Here is a 15,402-nt window from a genome sequence, read left to right on the forward strand (position 1 = left end):
CAAGCTCAAGGTCCACTTCCCAAATTCCAATAAGAAATCAGTGCTCCATTTTTTCCCATGGGCCTTTGCCCTTTGGGACATTGATCTCAAAGAGCAACCCTGGCAGAATGCTTATGACAAACCAATGATGGAGGCTGGGTTTGGGTATTATTCAGGTATCCTGGCCATTGCTCCATCTTAATTCCATCAGAGAATTGTTCTTGTCCCTGACAATTTAAAGCCTTCAAGTTTGACCTTCCCAGCCCTCAACCTTAACTCATGTGAGGTTGTAGCCAACCTTAGTTCTCAAGTTGAGTGGGGAGTCTGTTTCATATTACATGTTGTTTTCTTCTTCCTATCAAATTTCTTATCTCTGTAAGCTAATAATTTATTATTGTGTTGGGGGTAATCCATATGGCAGCAAACAATGTCACAGCTAATTGCTATATACAAATCAGGGATAATAAAAGTTAATTGGATATGTCTGTAAACACTGTATATTTGGAATGGATGCATTTCCAGTTAGTATCAGTCTGCTTATGACAACCAAAACACTGCTTATAGCCAGTTGGCCAGAAATTATGTTCATGGATACACATAGACATGATTGTGAACCACAGACATTTATGAAATGCCTATTCGTCAAACATGTGATTCCACCTGCTATCAGAAATTCAGACAAGAGGAAGATTCAGTTGTGCATTGAGGTCACAGATAAGTGCAAGAGGTGACCATGGACAGAACTAATCACAAGTTAAGGTGTAGGAAGAGATGTTATAATAACAGGTTGCAAAGAGTGAGTCTGGAGGTAGTGTGTGTATTTTATTTATATACTCTGTGTAATCCCACAGAAGATTTGGGAAGGCTTACAAAATGCATAGAATAGTAAAAAGAAAAGCTAGCAATGGAATGAGGCAGAGTGGAGGAGAAACACATACAGGAAAATAAAGGCTGGGGTAAATGTAGGGGACCAAAATGCGCAAACACCCTCTGGATATTTGCTAATGGTCACCCATACATTTAGTGCTAAGCTCCTAGCAGGCAGAGCAAAGAAGCAGATACAATTATTAACAACAAAATGCTTGCCACTCTGAGGAAGAAGAAAAGATTACATATTAAACACATTTTATGAGCAAGATTGCATTCTCATAGGCTTCAAAAGGAAACGCATTTTCCAAAGTGTAATTCCTTGCTGCACCGGCATCACAGTCCCCTGGCAGTACTCATACAAAATGCAGATTCATGAGGTCATGCCAGACCTAGTGATTCAGACAGAGGTGGGGTTTTTTTTCTTTCTTTTTTTTTTTTGCTGGAAGCAGAGATGGGCCTGAGTTGATTCAGAGTTTTGATACGTAGAAAAATGGACAAGATTGCCACAGTAACCAGTTGAGAGCTCCTGAGACAGAAGACAGCAAGACGCATAAAAAGCAGTAAAGCAGAAGGCAGATTTGGGGAAGAAAGCATTGTTGCTAATGGGCTGGAAACTGGCAGGGACACAAAGCTAGAAAGGAAGGTTGAGGACACAGCATGGAGAGCCACAGAGACTCTGCTGAAGGTCATGTTTTTCCTTTTTTAAAGGTAGGAGTCTCCTTCAGGACAGAAGGAGGAGACCTGGCATTTAGAAAGGTCAGTCTGGCAATAATATAGAAAATGGGGCCCAGGAGACCAAGGGCATACAGGCAGTTGCTGCTATAGTGCATGGTGTCTTGGTGAGCATCATGGCAGAGGTCATAACTGTGTGAATGGAAACTGTGTGAGTTGAAAGGGTGAGCTGCATGGCCGCCAAGTGCAGCCCTTAGGACTGGGTTCAGGTTGAGCGTAGGAGATGGCAGGCATCATGTAGAAAGGAATGATAAATGGAAGTTGACTCTAAGATTTGGGTATGAAATAGGCTTGGAGTTACTGATAGTCCAGGATATTTGGGAGAGGAAAAGCTTCTACTGGGGAGTGAAAGGAGTTGAGGATGAGTTATAAGAACAATCACAAGGATCTTAGCACTAACAGTGGAGGCAGCGCTCCTTTCACGGGGACGCTAGCTACAGGGGGTCTGTTCCTGCAGACCCCTGATTCGGCGATGGATGAATAAACATACACTGACACACAGATATTCTGCTTTGCCAGTCCAGCTGAGGGTCCGAGCTGCTTACAGGCTCCAAGCTGAGTTCTGTAAACAGTTGTGACTGGGCCCAGGTGGGTTAGTGAGGCTCTTATTTATTCAGTAAGACTAATTAACAAAAGTTGTGAGTAAACACCACTAGAGGGTAAAGATAAAAGGCCAGGTTCTCAGGCCTAAAGCAAACACCATTTGCTGGTAATAAACTTCTTCTGACCCCGGAGTAGGAGGCAGTAAAGTGTGCCTGGTAGGACAAAGGTTAGTCTTAAGCCCATATAAGTAAACAGGATAGGAAGATTAACTTCCCACATTCCTCTGTACTTGTACCCTAATCTTTCTGGCTCCTGCAAAGAGACCCTGGCTGCCTTCAGCCAAGCAATCTGAAGCTATGCAAACTCTCAGGCCTTCCAAGAGAGTTTAACTATCTTTAATATTTTTCCCACCAGCCTGATTGAACCCCAACAAACAGCATCTTATACCTACAAGGTATATGCTGTATGCCAGGTGCCGTGCTGATTTCTTTGTCTGGAATATTTCATTGAATTATTGCAACAACATGAGAGGTGTTTTACTACTCCTGTTTTACAGATGAGGATACAGTGACTTAGAGAAGGCATTTATCTAAAGTCATACCACCTGGAAGTTGTAGAGCCAGGGTTTGAACCTGGGCCCTCCAATCATAAAGTCTATGTTTTTGACCAGCATGCCAGACCACTATGTGAAGTTGGTAGAGGAATGGGTCCTTCATGTGGCTGGGCCCCCTATGGGTGAAAATGACAGCAATAATAATAGCTAACCTTTGTTGAGAATTGTCAGTTCAATTGTAAACAAAGCCCTTTGTGTACATTTTTAAATTTTAATTCACACAATAACAATGCTTTGTGAGTAAATGTAATTATTTTACTCCCATTTTACAGATGAGAAAACAACAGAGAGGTTAACTGGCCCTGGGTCTCATAGATACGAAATGATAGAAGTAAGAGTTGTACACATGTATCTTGATTTCAGAAGCTGCTCTCTTAGCTATCAGGCTGTAACACAGCTCAAGATAGTAGTTAAGAATGGAGGAGAAGACAAGAGAGTCACCATTATGTGTTGAAACCAAGCAGTGAGAGAACGTCCAACCTAGAACACATACATGACCATGGGAGAAAGCTGAAGAAATGGAGCCCTTGACAGCATCTGGGATGTGGGACTCTCACTAACTGAGTTTGAGAAAATGCCTTTACCACAGGGAGCCTCAGTTTCCTCATGGGTAAATGCAGGACAGTCTTTCCTAACTCGTAGCTTTATCCACATTAAATGAAACAGTATACATATAATGATAGTTTGTTGCCTGCCAAATGATAACTCTTCTGCAAATGTTAGCTTCTTATATTATTTCTACTAGTTTGCAAAACTGCTTCCTGTTCGTGAGAAAATGACCCTTGAATGGAGATGATGACTCTAATTGAGATAATGCAGAACAAAGGAAAATCATATGTTTGTATGGTGTGTGTGTGTGTGTGTGTGTCTTTTTGAAGGGCGGGGGGTGGGTAGGAAGTCAACAGCCAACCATGAAATAAATATTTAGAAAAGGCAGTGACTTCATTCTGGAATATCTTGCAAATAAGATTCATTGAAGCATTGTAAAGTCATAGCCTAGCTCAATTTAGCCACAGCTTATCCAGTCCAATCATTCTCTCCCAGTTCCTAAGGAAACTGCAGCAAGTTTAAAACTGGAGTTTACATTGAATTTTCATTACCCAGGCAAATGCGTGCTCAGAAGGTAGTTGGGAAGCTTGCGTTGCCAGTCTCCCTCCCTTCCTGGTGACAAGAGGCTGCAATGCGTTCCTTGTGTGTTTGAAGCTAGGTTCATGATTATGCAAAACAAAGCTAGGAAAGGAAGTTATTTATAGCACTTGGATTCAGCAAAATGTTAACTTTTAAATGTTTTTTTTTTTTTAAATAACAAATTTTAAACCCTGGAGACCTAAAGATAAATTCCATCTGTATCTCTCTCCATGAATTATGCTTAACCAGGAAGACATTTCCAAAGAGATCTTTGGGTAAGAGATTTCCATCTCAGGAAGATGAGGAGATTCTTGCAAAGAAATGAAAACCAAAAAAGGTGGGGATTGGGGAAAAGCTTTATTTATTCCTCAAAGATGCATTGATACTTTCTATGTAGCAGACACTATTTCTGGAGCAAGGGATCAAGAATGAATTAAAACTAGTCTTTCTCTTAATCATACAAGGATTACTGGGGACACTACACAAGAAAATAGCCAGGGGCTTTTAGATGCAGGCCAGATGGGTGTCAGTGAATACTGTGAATGGTGGTAGATGGGACAGCAATTACCTGATCTGAAATAGATCAGGTAATTGAACTCAGAAGCAGAGTTTCTAAATGAGTTTCTAAATGCCAGCCCAGCACTCCCAAGTCCAGGGTTTTGTTTTGCTTTGTTTTTTGTTTTTTTGTAGAAGCTAAAAACCCATAATACAAATATGAAATTGCCTGAATTGTAGATGTTTGCAATTTGTTCAAAACATTTTCAAAAATACTATGGGGACTAAACAAGACACATCAGCAGATGATACTTGGCTCACAAGCTTCCAGGTGATAACACCGCCTCCAAAATTGTAATAGGCACCATTAAATACCAAGATAAACAAGACATGGCATTTTGTGGTTACAGACAAACAGGGCTCCATCCTGCCTGTGAATGAGGAGGAGGCTGAGTCCTATCACAGGTGTGTAGAACTGACCCTGGGCTGACCTCTGAGTAGAGGTGGTGGCGAGATCTGGTATTTAGCAGGTAACACCCCCTTGAGTTGGGAGTGATGGTAAAAAAGAACTAGGGCTACCATCTTCCAGGTATATATGAGAAACTGGCAGGAAGAATAAAGATTCCTGTGTTTAAAAAGTAGGTTTTCTTTTTTTATTTTTTCTTAAAGGATAGATGCGGCCATGGGTAGGACATAAAATGCCAGTGTCTTAAGGTGAAAATGGTTAAATACAATGGATTTCAAGACAAAAATGAAGAAGCTGCTTTCTTATGAAGCTGAGCCACCTGAAGAAGTGACTACTTTCCCAAACATGAGCTTCTTCCTCTGGACACGGGGGCAATGATGCCTGCCCTGAGAGGATGCCTGAGGGTTAGAGATGACATTGTTCTGACTTAATCCCATTGCTAGCCAAGTGGGATTTCACTGTGAGTTCACTGCTCCATCCTTCCCAAAGCAGGTGCTACAGAACACTTGACTCTTGCCCCAAGTGGGATTCTAGATCAAATCCAAATGAGACTCTCGAAAGTCCTGCAATAAGGAAACTTGTTTAGCATTTTTTTTTTTTTTTTTTTTGCAAATTGACTTTCCCCAAACTGAGTATGTAAATCCCTTCTTTTTTTCTTTTTGTATAATACTCCCAGATAGCCTGTTCACCCAGAACTCCATGAGACATACAGGGAAATTCTGCTTTCAGCATCAATGGCATTGATTTTTGGACAAGATGGTGTTTCTCTACTTTGGGAAGTAGACCAGCTAAGTATTTCATTTGGACAATATTTGACTCCTGAAATCCCTTGGACTTTGTTTCTTTTGCAGATGGAAGATGCGCTGAGTGAAGTAGATTTTCAACTCAAGGTGGATCTGCACTTCACGGACAGTGAACAGCAGTGAGTGTCATGGAAATGGAAATTATTGAATTGTAGTAGCACGATGCTCTCCTCCCTGCTTCACCACTCCTGGGATAGTCTCATAGCCATGAATCTCAGAATGTCTCTCAGATAAGCATCTCCTGATAAGCTGCAATGTCCCTTACTCAGGGGTGTGGGCTAAGAAAGTTTGTGTGGTCATTTCAAACCACATACATTTTAGGCAGGCAGCTCAAATGCATACACAGAAATCTCATAACTTGTTGGCTTTATTAACTGGCACTTTCTCATGTCTGACACCTTCACACATCTTACAATGTGATAATAATTTGGGGTTTTAGATTAACGACCCTATGAAGCTACAAATGGCAAATCCCCTTCTGAATCAAAGGAGATTCTCTCAGGATTCAACACCTTTGTGTGACATATCTGCTATTATGTTTCAACTCTGAAACTTGAAACTCCATTTATCTGTAACCTGCTCATTAAATAAGCAGGAGGCAACTTTCTTCTTTCTCATAACTGCTTTCTTTCAGCTTGTTCTGTGGCCTCTTCTTCCTACCCCCTGGGCTGAGCTGTCAGGCCACTAAGCTGGGATATTTCCGCTAATAAGTAAGTCATCCTTTTTTAGGTATGAACAGTCCAGTGAAGTATAATATCAGAACTCTAAACCTCATCCATTGTATAACTTCTTTCTGTTGCCTCCTTTCTCTACCTCACCTCCAGATCCAGGCTTTCCTAGCGTAGAAAACTCCCAATGTAGGAACAGGGCATGGTGGGGGACTTCATATCCCCCATTTCTTCCCCACTGCAGTTTGCAGGCTTTGCAGGGTCAGGCACAGTAAGAAGGGAAACAGTGGAGAAAAGGGCAGGGGTTCATTTGTGAGTAGGATTGTCATATGGTAAACCCTGAATTGGCTTTAGGATGTTCTTGTGAATTCCTTAGAGAGAGACTCCTTAGGTACCCCTGCCAGAAGACTCTCACCCAGCCCCATCCCTGCAGTTATCTGATGTAGTGATGCCTCACAAGAGGCTGGGTGACTCATTCCTTGCAGGAACCTCTTTGAGGGTGGATACTTTTCCAAAGCACACTCATCTGGCCCATGGGAAATGGACACAGACACTTTAACCCCCATTCCACATAACCTCCTCTGCCAAGCCTGCTCACTTTTGTTTAGACCAATCCAGCCACCCTCAGCTTCTCTCCTGATGGCCTTTGCAGAATGAGTTGAGCACTAGGAACTGCATTCCCACTGTTCTAGGGGATACAGGGCAATCTCCCTTGAAGGCCTCCTCTCTTGGCTTAGGCAAAGGGAGGAAAACTCCTTCTTGCTCCATTCTGTTAGCAGAATCTCAGCATTCTTTCTCCGTTCTGTTAGCAGAATCTCAGCACACACTGACCACTATCTGCAAATTAAAGTCAATTCTCACTTCTGATCTCTGTAACCTCTCCAACTAATGTTTCCCCTTTTCCTTTGGAGAATGGGGAATTGGGAAGCTGATGAGCCAATGCTGGCAGAAGTGTTTCCCTCATCCCTTCAAAGTTCAGATTTGGCCAAGGGCAGTGGCTCATGCCTGTTATCCTAGCACTTTGGCAGGCTGAGGTGGAAAGATTGCTTGAGCCCAGGAGTTCAAGGTTACGGTGTGTCATGATTGTGCTGCTGCACTCCAGCCTGGGTGACAGAGCAAGACCCTGTCTCAAAAACAAAACAAAACAAAAAAGAATAAAAAAATAAAAAAGGTCCGATTTCTTCACAGAGCTTCTTCCCCTTCTCAGGGACTGTCCTATCTCTGAAATCTGTCTAATCCGTTATGGGACTGTTCATAACATGAGGAGTTGAGTCCAAGGGGATTTGAACCAAAGATGGATGTCTACTGAAGTGTTAGGGACTTGATCGTGTATGGGAATTGAGAAGGGGCATCCACTGATGTGTAGCCAGTCTTGCCTGATCCCTGGGCTGGCAGGAGTATCTGTCCATGGTCATGCCACAGGCTGGGTTCAACTTCACAGATGCCTCATTTTTGTTTCTATCTGGACCCCAGCCCTCTGGCCACCTGCTTTTCTCATCACATCTGCTTTCTCCTTAGCAGGATAATGTAGAGACTTGAGGAATCCTATCTGCTTCACCCCATCGCCAGGACTTGTTCTAGCACCACACTGAACTCAGAAGCCCTAAAAGAGGCTGGCCTTCTTCCCGAGCTATAAACTCAGAAGTAAAGCCCTGACTTTATTGTGCTCCTATTTTCCTTTAACCATCTGGGGTTTCTGTCATTAACACCTCCAGTAACCCACCCCGCCCTATCACTCTGTTCCACTTCCTTCCGAGACATTCATTCATAGCTTTGTGGTACACATTTCTAATTCATCACAGAACCTTGCTGCTAACTCCAAGCTCAGCCTAGAAATCAGCCTCCCACCTGCCCTCCATGTGATAAGCCGTAGTGTACACAGTAAATGAGACTTTCTGTTCAGCAAAACAGTAGTTAATGGAGAGCCTGTATACAGGTGATTGGTTTAATCAAAGTGTATAAAACTCAGCAACCTAGACTCTGCACTCATTAACTATAAAACATTGGGGAAGTCCCACACTTTCATAAATCTCAGTAGCTTCAGTTATAAAATAGATATCATTATAGAATACATACTCATAGGTCTGTTTGATGATTAAGAGAGACAATATATGTAACAGGCCAGGTACACAATCTGATGGATAAATGTCTTCTTGCTCTTTATGGCTTCCTAGTTGGAAGTGAGGCCAGGCTTCAATGTGTTGCTTCCTCTCCCAAGCACTTAATAATAATCAGAGCAAGGGTTTTCATGAACTATAAGATTAGCTAAGAGGAACAGGAAGTCAGAGGCTGGGAAAGATTGAAAATGCCACATTTTTAAATTTTCATAAATTGAGTTTAAGGATGACAAGGCATCTGCGGCATATCCTGGGGTGGACATTAGGCTCTGAAACATGACCAAGTCATCTGGCTTCTTTAGCATCATATAGGCCTGGGTGGGAACAAAATGGAGAAGCAGAGCCTCCCATATCAGGGACAGAAGAGCTTGTGAAATTTGTCTTTCTGGTGGCTGTCAATGCAGACGGGAGGATTCTGACCCCTGGAGACGTGTAGCCTTGCCCAGAGACATGTTTGGTTATCACAGCTGAGGAGGATGCTTGAGGGGAGATGTGAGCACAGTAAGGGCGGGACTTCACTTCTGACTTTATAGATCCGAAAGAAGGCCAACCTCTTCTAGGGCCTTAGAACAAGTCCCAGGAATGGTGTAAAGCAGACAGGATTGTCACACTTAGATACTGCCGTCTAGTGAGTAAAGGCCAGAGATGCTGCTGCACGTCATACAGTGCACAAGTCAGCAGCGCCCCCTCCCACCACGAGAAAGCATGACTCAGTCCCCAAAGTCAATGTTATGAGGTGAGGAAACTCTGCTTTATTCTAACCTCATATTTGTACTTGTTCCTCTGCAAAGACCCATCAGAACCTGTTTGCACAGGGATGGGGACCTCACACCTTCACATCATGGCCCATTCTGCCCTGAATAGTTCTGCTGATCGGGAAATTCTTCTTTATTTCAAGGAACGATTCATCCCTGTGCATCTGCCTTCAGTAGACTTCAGTTTTATTTCTTGTGACCACCCAGACAAATCCCAAGTCTGGATGGCAGTTCAGAAAAGAAATCTTCTTGGCCAGGCACGGTGGCTCGCACCTGTAATCCCAGCACTTTGGTAAGCCAAGGCAAGAGGATTACTTTTGGTCAGGAATTCAAGACCAGCCTGGCCAACATGGTGAAACCCCATCTCTACTAAAAAATACAAAAATTAGCTGGGTGTGGGCTCAGGCTTGTAATCCCAGCTACTTGGGAGGTTGAGGTGGGAGGTTTGCTTGAACCCAGGAGGCGGAGGTTGCAGTGAGCCGAGATTACACCACAGCACTCCAGCTTGGCAGCCTGGGTGACAGAGTGAGAGTCCATCTCAAAAAAATAAAAAAGAAACTTTATTTATGTCATTTCCAGGTTAACTACTAGGGCTATTTCTGTGTGTGTTTTTTGTTTGTTTGTTTGTTTTGTTTGCTTTATTTCCCTTACAAGAACTCAGACACTGTCCTATCAGTGCAATCAAGTTTACCACCATCATTTCAGAGCTTAGAGACCTCCCTGTACCACTACCAGGACCTAAGTTTTATCTCCATTTTGGATATATGTATTTAAGAGCACAGGAGAGTTACCACCTCTTCTCTCTTAATTCTTTACTCTTACTAATGTAGCTTAAATTCTTGTTAACATTTTTGCCATCTTTGCTACACTGATATGTATTTAACCTCCTGTTGTTCAAGCCCTAGGGATATGTCTGTGATTCATAGGAACCTGGGTCTGACTGGATTCAAAACAATATTGAGCAGTAACTGAGAAATAACTGTGAATCAGGAAGACCTGGTCCAAGGTTACATTTCTGTCTTGTGGCTTTAATTAACTCTTGTTGATTTTACTTCCTTTTCTACAAACAGAATAATGCCAATAAATACCTCCTATAATTGCCATACAGATTAAAGGGAAAAGTACCATGTTCAGTTCATAATAAGCTCTCAATACATTGTAGCCAGAATTAAAAATAATGTAAATGTTAACACCTTGCTGAGATTCATGGGATAGACCCTTCACCCTCTCCCCAACAGGTTTTTTCCGGTACCAGGGGACCATTATTCATATTCAATCTATGGAGCCATCCTGAGCTCTAATAATTTAGCTGGCTCTTTCACTTGGCCTTTGTTTGCACACGAGCAACAAGGGTTTCAAGGAAGCAAAGCCCATGGTATTGGGTCTTCAGAGGCTGCTTCCTCCATCTGGCCCTTTCTGTGCTTCATTTCCTTATCTATGGATGGAGGACAAGCATTTCCTCTCTGCTCTCCTCATGAAAGATGCTCCTCCCAGGTTTCCCTTGTGTTCTGCTTCAGAGAAATTTGCACAGCCCAAATGACTGGTTCTTAGGATTTGAGATTAATGCTGGGTCTTCCTGGGGCGAACATGGCCCTAGGTTTTATATAGGCAACAACCAATCTTCTTTTAATCATCAAAGATGCTGTTGGGTCTTGTGCCAGTTGGTTTAATCTCTTAGACTCAGATATGTGTCAATTACAAAATACTGGTGCAGACATTGGGGAACCCTTGATGAAACTAGTCAGATTATTTAAGCACTGTGCTTTGGGTGTCATTCGTTCTTTTGTTCGTTCAGTCAGTCAATTGTTCATTTTAATTTGTATTTATATTCTCAATACCTGCCAGATACTAGGCTAGGTATTGGGATTATAAAGATGCATTAATCATAGTCCCTTAAGTGGTAGGAATCTGTTTGAAAACATAGGCTCACACAGTCAGTGCAGCATTGTGAGGAGAGTGCTGGACATCTGGATATCTATGGGGGAAATAAAAAAGAAGTGGAAAAAGTAGGAGGCTTCAGTGTCGAAGAGTCTTGAAAAGCTAGTCTGTGCTTCCTATCCATCACTGACACATGAGCTTGATGTCCCTGACAGTGAAACATGTCACCAGATCTGTTGTGTAGCAGCTGTGTGATATCCAGTAATACCTCTGAACCCTGGTTTTCTCATCTGCCAGTGATGGGAAAAATGATTTCTACCAGGCAGAGCACTTGCAGGACTGAATAAGACGATGTATGCATGGTGCTTGGCCCATGGAGAGACTTAATACAGATATGCTAGGATGACAGGAGGGGCAACCCACCTTTTCTCACATGAGCTCACATGAGCTCTCATGCTTGCCTTCTAGGTTGAGGGATGTGGCCGGGGCACCGATGGTCAGCAGCCGCACGCTTGGCCTGCACTTCCACCCCCGGAATGGTCTGCACCACCAGGTCCCGGTCATGTTCGACTATTTCCACCTGTCTGTGATCTCGGTGACCGTCCATGCTGCCCTGGTGGCTCTGCAGCAGCCCTTGATCAGGTATGAAGTTTGGAGGCAGCCCTGATATGTGGGACCTACCTTCCATTGCAGGTGTGGTGGAGGGGCAGGGAGTTTTCCAGGAGAGATCAGCACATTCAAGGGAGTTTCTCTAAGGCTGCAGGTTTAAGCTTTGGTTCTCACTGAGAAGCATGGGAGAGAGTAAGGAGGAGGTCCCAAGGGGAGACTGGTGTGGAACCTGGAAGTTGAAAACCTGCAAACTATGGCTTACACCAGGAAGACTTGGAGTCTGGCTTCACATTTTTCTAACTGCGCCTTCTTTGAGAAGTCATTTAATGTTCCTGAGCCATATAATCCTCTACAACAGGGACACTAATGTGTATCCCATCTACATAAGATTTTAGTGAATCTCAAATAAAGATAGTGCCAGGCACATGGTAGGGGCTTAGTTTTCTTTTTCTTCCCCAAGTAGTTATTTGTTCAAATGTAGAAGGTCCATTTGTTTATTTATTTATTTATTTATTTATTTATTTATTTATTTATTTATTTATTCGAGATGGAGTCTTGCTCTTGTTGCCCAGGCTGGAGTGCAATGGCACAACCTCGGCTTGCTGCAACCTCCGGTTCCTGGGCTTAAGTGATTCTTCTGCCTCAGCCTCCCGAGTAGCTGGGATTACGGGCACCCACCACCATGCCCAGCTAATTTTTGTATTTTTAGTAGACATGGGGTTTCACCATGTTGGCCAGGCTGGTCTCAAACTCCTGACCTCAGGTTATCCACCCTCCTCAGCCTCTCAAAGTGCTGGGATTCCAGGCGTGAGCCACCATGCCAGCCCATTCATATGGTTTGATTCTTCCCTTCAGTGAATTTTCCCAGAACATATTCAAGATCATGTGAAGCACTGAGGTTCTATGAATGTCCCAAGTGGAGGGACAGAACTGACAACATGTAGCATATTGTACCGTGCTTGCCTGTCTTCATACCTACTCCAAGCATGGCCAGATAGGTGCATGAAATAATTTCAAAACATTACATATGCACATGGGCAAAAGTTGCATGTGTGCAGTGTTTATGCATAGAATGTTGTAGCATGGCATTTCCAAAAGGAATCTCCTAATTTCCCTTTTCTGAATGGCTTCTCAGTGCTGAGAGTTTAAGTGCAGGTACAGGAGACTAGAATTTTCACTACGTTTGCTGTTCCTGTCCTGCAGCCCCTGTTCTCTGCGGGGGTCAGAGAGTAGGAAATTAGTTACCCAATGTGACCCATGCCGTGTGACCAGGAGCTGGTGCCCCGGAGGTGTGGTCCGGTGACCACATCCATCTGCTGGGTTCCTTTCCTGGCTCCATTATTCTTTTATTCAATGGTTATTTACTGGGGGCCTGCTGTGCTCTAGGAAAAGTGTAAGAGAATATGCAGTACATTCTACTATGGAATATAAAAATACTTTGGAATAGATCTTTCCCTCAGTGAGTTCACAGTCCAATGAAGTGGGCCCATTTGCGTATGTGAAATTATAATATGGTAAATGCTGTTGTGGTAGATTGGTAGAAAATGTTACAATATTCACAGTTACAGAAACAAAGGACAGCAGACCTGATCTTGGGAAGTGACAGGAGATATAGAATCCAGAAAGCAGCAGAGAGTATTATCATCCTGTGAAGAATATTCCCAAAGGATATTCCCTAGCTCCTAACGCACTCCAAGGCTTGACAAATCACGTCCTCAATGCAGAGTTAAGGGCATGATCTGTCTGCCCTCCATGAGGTGAGGCTAGCGAGGTCAGGTCCTGGGATTAGCAGGCTGTCACTGTTGAAGATGAGGCAAGAGAAGGTGACAGACAGCGTGGGGTAGGAAAGGCAGAGCTTCCTGCAGCAGATTCTGGGGCCTTGGGATCAAATTGTTCTTTCATCGGCTGGAGTCAAGACCATCTTATCGTGTAGCCCTACCACTTACTTTTTGGGGAATTCTTGGATAAGTCACCTAACTTTTCTAGCGTCTGTTTCAACATATAAGTCAATGAATGAGTCAAAGGAATTTCCATTTATTTTATTTTATTTTTATTTTTTTTTGTTTGTTTGGTTTTTGTTTTGAGACAGGGTCTCATTCTGTCTGTCACCCAGGCTAGAGCACAGTGATGCAAATTCAGCTCATTGCAACCTCTGCCAACTGGGCTCAAGTGATCCTCCTGCCTCAGTCCCCCAAGTAGCTGGGACTACAGGCAGGAGCCACCATGCCTGGCTAATTTTTTTTATTTTTGGTAGTGACAGGGTTTCACCAAGTTGGTCATACTGGTCTCAAACTCCTGAGGTCAAGCAATCCACCTGCCTCAGCCTCCCAAGTGCTAGGATTATAGGTGTGAGCCACTGCACCAAGCCGAAAAATTTAAAAAATGGGAGGTGATACTAACCCAACAGGGATGATGAAAAGGTGCAATGGGATGAGGTGTATAGTGCTGCACGTGGTGAAAACATGCTTCCTTCAAGGTGGGTGGCAAAAGCTTTGGCCACTGCTAGAGAGGCCATGTCTGGAAGCTCTGAGATAAATCAAGTCTGGCATCATTAAAGTCTCAGAGTCTGGCAGAAACACACGTAGACCAAACTCTAATTCTGAGCAACACCTGTTAAGCGAGTGGAGTGGGAACCCAGTGTAGGGTAGGAATTAAAGGGATGGTTTTTAGGGTTAGACAGACCCATGTTGCAAATCTGAACCCCCTGCTTGTTAACTCTGTTAGTTTCAGCATGTGAGTTTCAGTTTCAGTACATACCAGAAGGCTTTTAGAAGGATTAAATGAGACAGCACATGTAAAACCCTTGGCCATTAATTCAGTTGATTATTATTTAGCACCTCTCATATTCTAAGCTCTTACCTAGGCCTCATGTCTAGTACATAATAAGCATTTAATAAATGGTATGTAATCGTTAGCATGGGAAAGAAGCAACTCTACTTCAGGGACATGAAAGAAATCTTTCTAGAAGAAACAGACTTTGTGCTATACCCAGAGGATAAGAGACTGTGACAGTGAAAAGTGAATTTGGGATGGTAAATTGGAGTTACAGTTTAAAACAGTAATTAATGACACATTAAGGAATTGAGAATTTGTTTATTGTATAAAAAGGAGGCACTGAATGTTTTGAGCAGGAGAGTTACTTGGTAAGATCTATGTTTTGCAAAGACTCCAGCAACTTTGAGTTGGTTAGACTGGAAGTTACATCAGATTGGAGGCCAGTTTGGTAATGCAGAGTGTTTATGCCAACTGAAAGGGCAGAGAGCAGGTGTATTAGTCTGTTCTCACTCTGCTATGAAGAAATAATTGACACTGGGTAATGTATAAAGGAAAGAGGTTTAACTGACTCACAGTTCCACAGTGCTGGGGAGGCCTCAGGAAACATACAATCGTAGTGGAAGTAGAAGAAAACATAGCCTTCTTCACATGGCAGCATCAAGGGGAAGTGCTGAGCAAAAGGGGAAAAGCCCCTTATAAAACCATCAGATCTTGTGAGCATTCACTCACTATCACAAGAACAGCATGGAGGTAACTGCCCTCATGATTCAGTTACCTCCCACCAGATCCCTCCCACCACATGTGGGGATTATGGGAACTACAATTCAAGATGAACTCTGGGTAGAGACATAGCCAAACCATATCATTCCACCCTGATCCTTTCCAAATCTCATGTCCTTACATTTCAAAACACAATCATGCCTTTCCAACAGTCCCCCAAAGTCTTAATTCATTCCAGCATTAACCCAAAA

General features: G+C 43.1%; 1 protein-coding gene across 4 annotated transcripts in view; it reads left to right on the plus strand.

Moving 5' to 3' along the window:
• The window catches only part of FAM135B (family with sequence similarity 135 member B), a 366,985-nt gene that overhangs the window by 228,723 nt on the left and 122,860 nt on the right, over window positions 1–15,402 (plus strand). For all 4 annotated transcript variants that reach the window (XM_030937787.1, XM_030937788.1, XM_010364503.1 and 1 more), the window contains 2 exons: window positions 5,678–5,748; window positions 11,516–11,689. In XM_030937787.1, coding sequence (XP_030793647.1) covers window positions 5,678–5,748; window positions 11,516–11,689 — 245 coding nt within the window. The remainder of the gene's footprint in view (window positions 1–5,677; window positions 5,749–11,515; window positions 11,690–15,402) is intronic.

This window comes from Rhinopithecus roxellana, chromosome 9, assembly GCF_007565055.1.
Source record: "Rhinopithecus roxellana isolate Shanxi Qingling chromosome 9, ASM756505v1, whole genome shotgun sequence".
Taxonomy (NCBI): Eukaryota; Metazoa; Chordata; class Mammalia; order Primates; family Cercopithecidae; genus Rhinopithecus; species Rhinopithecus roxellana.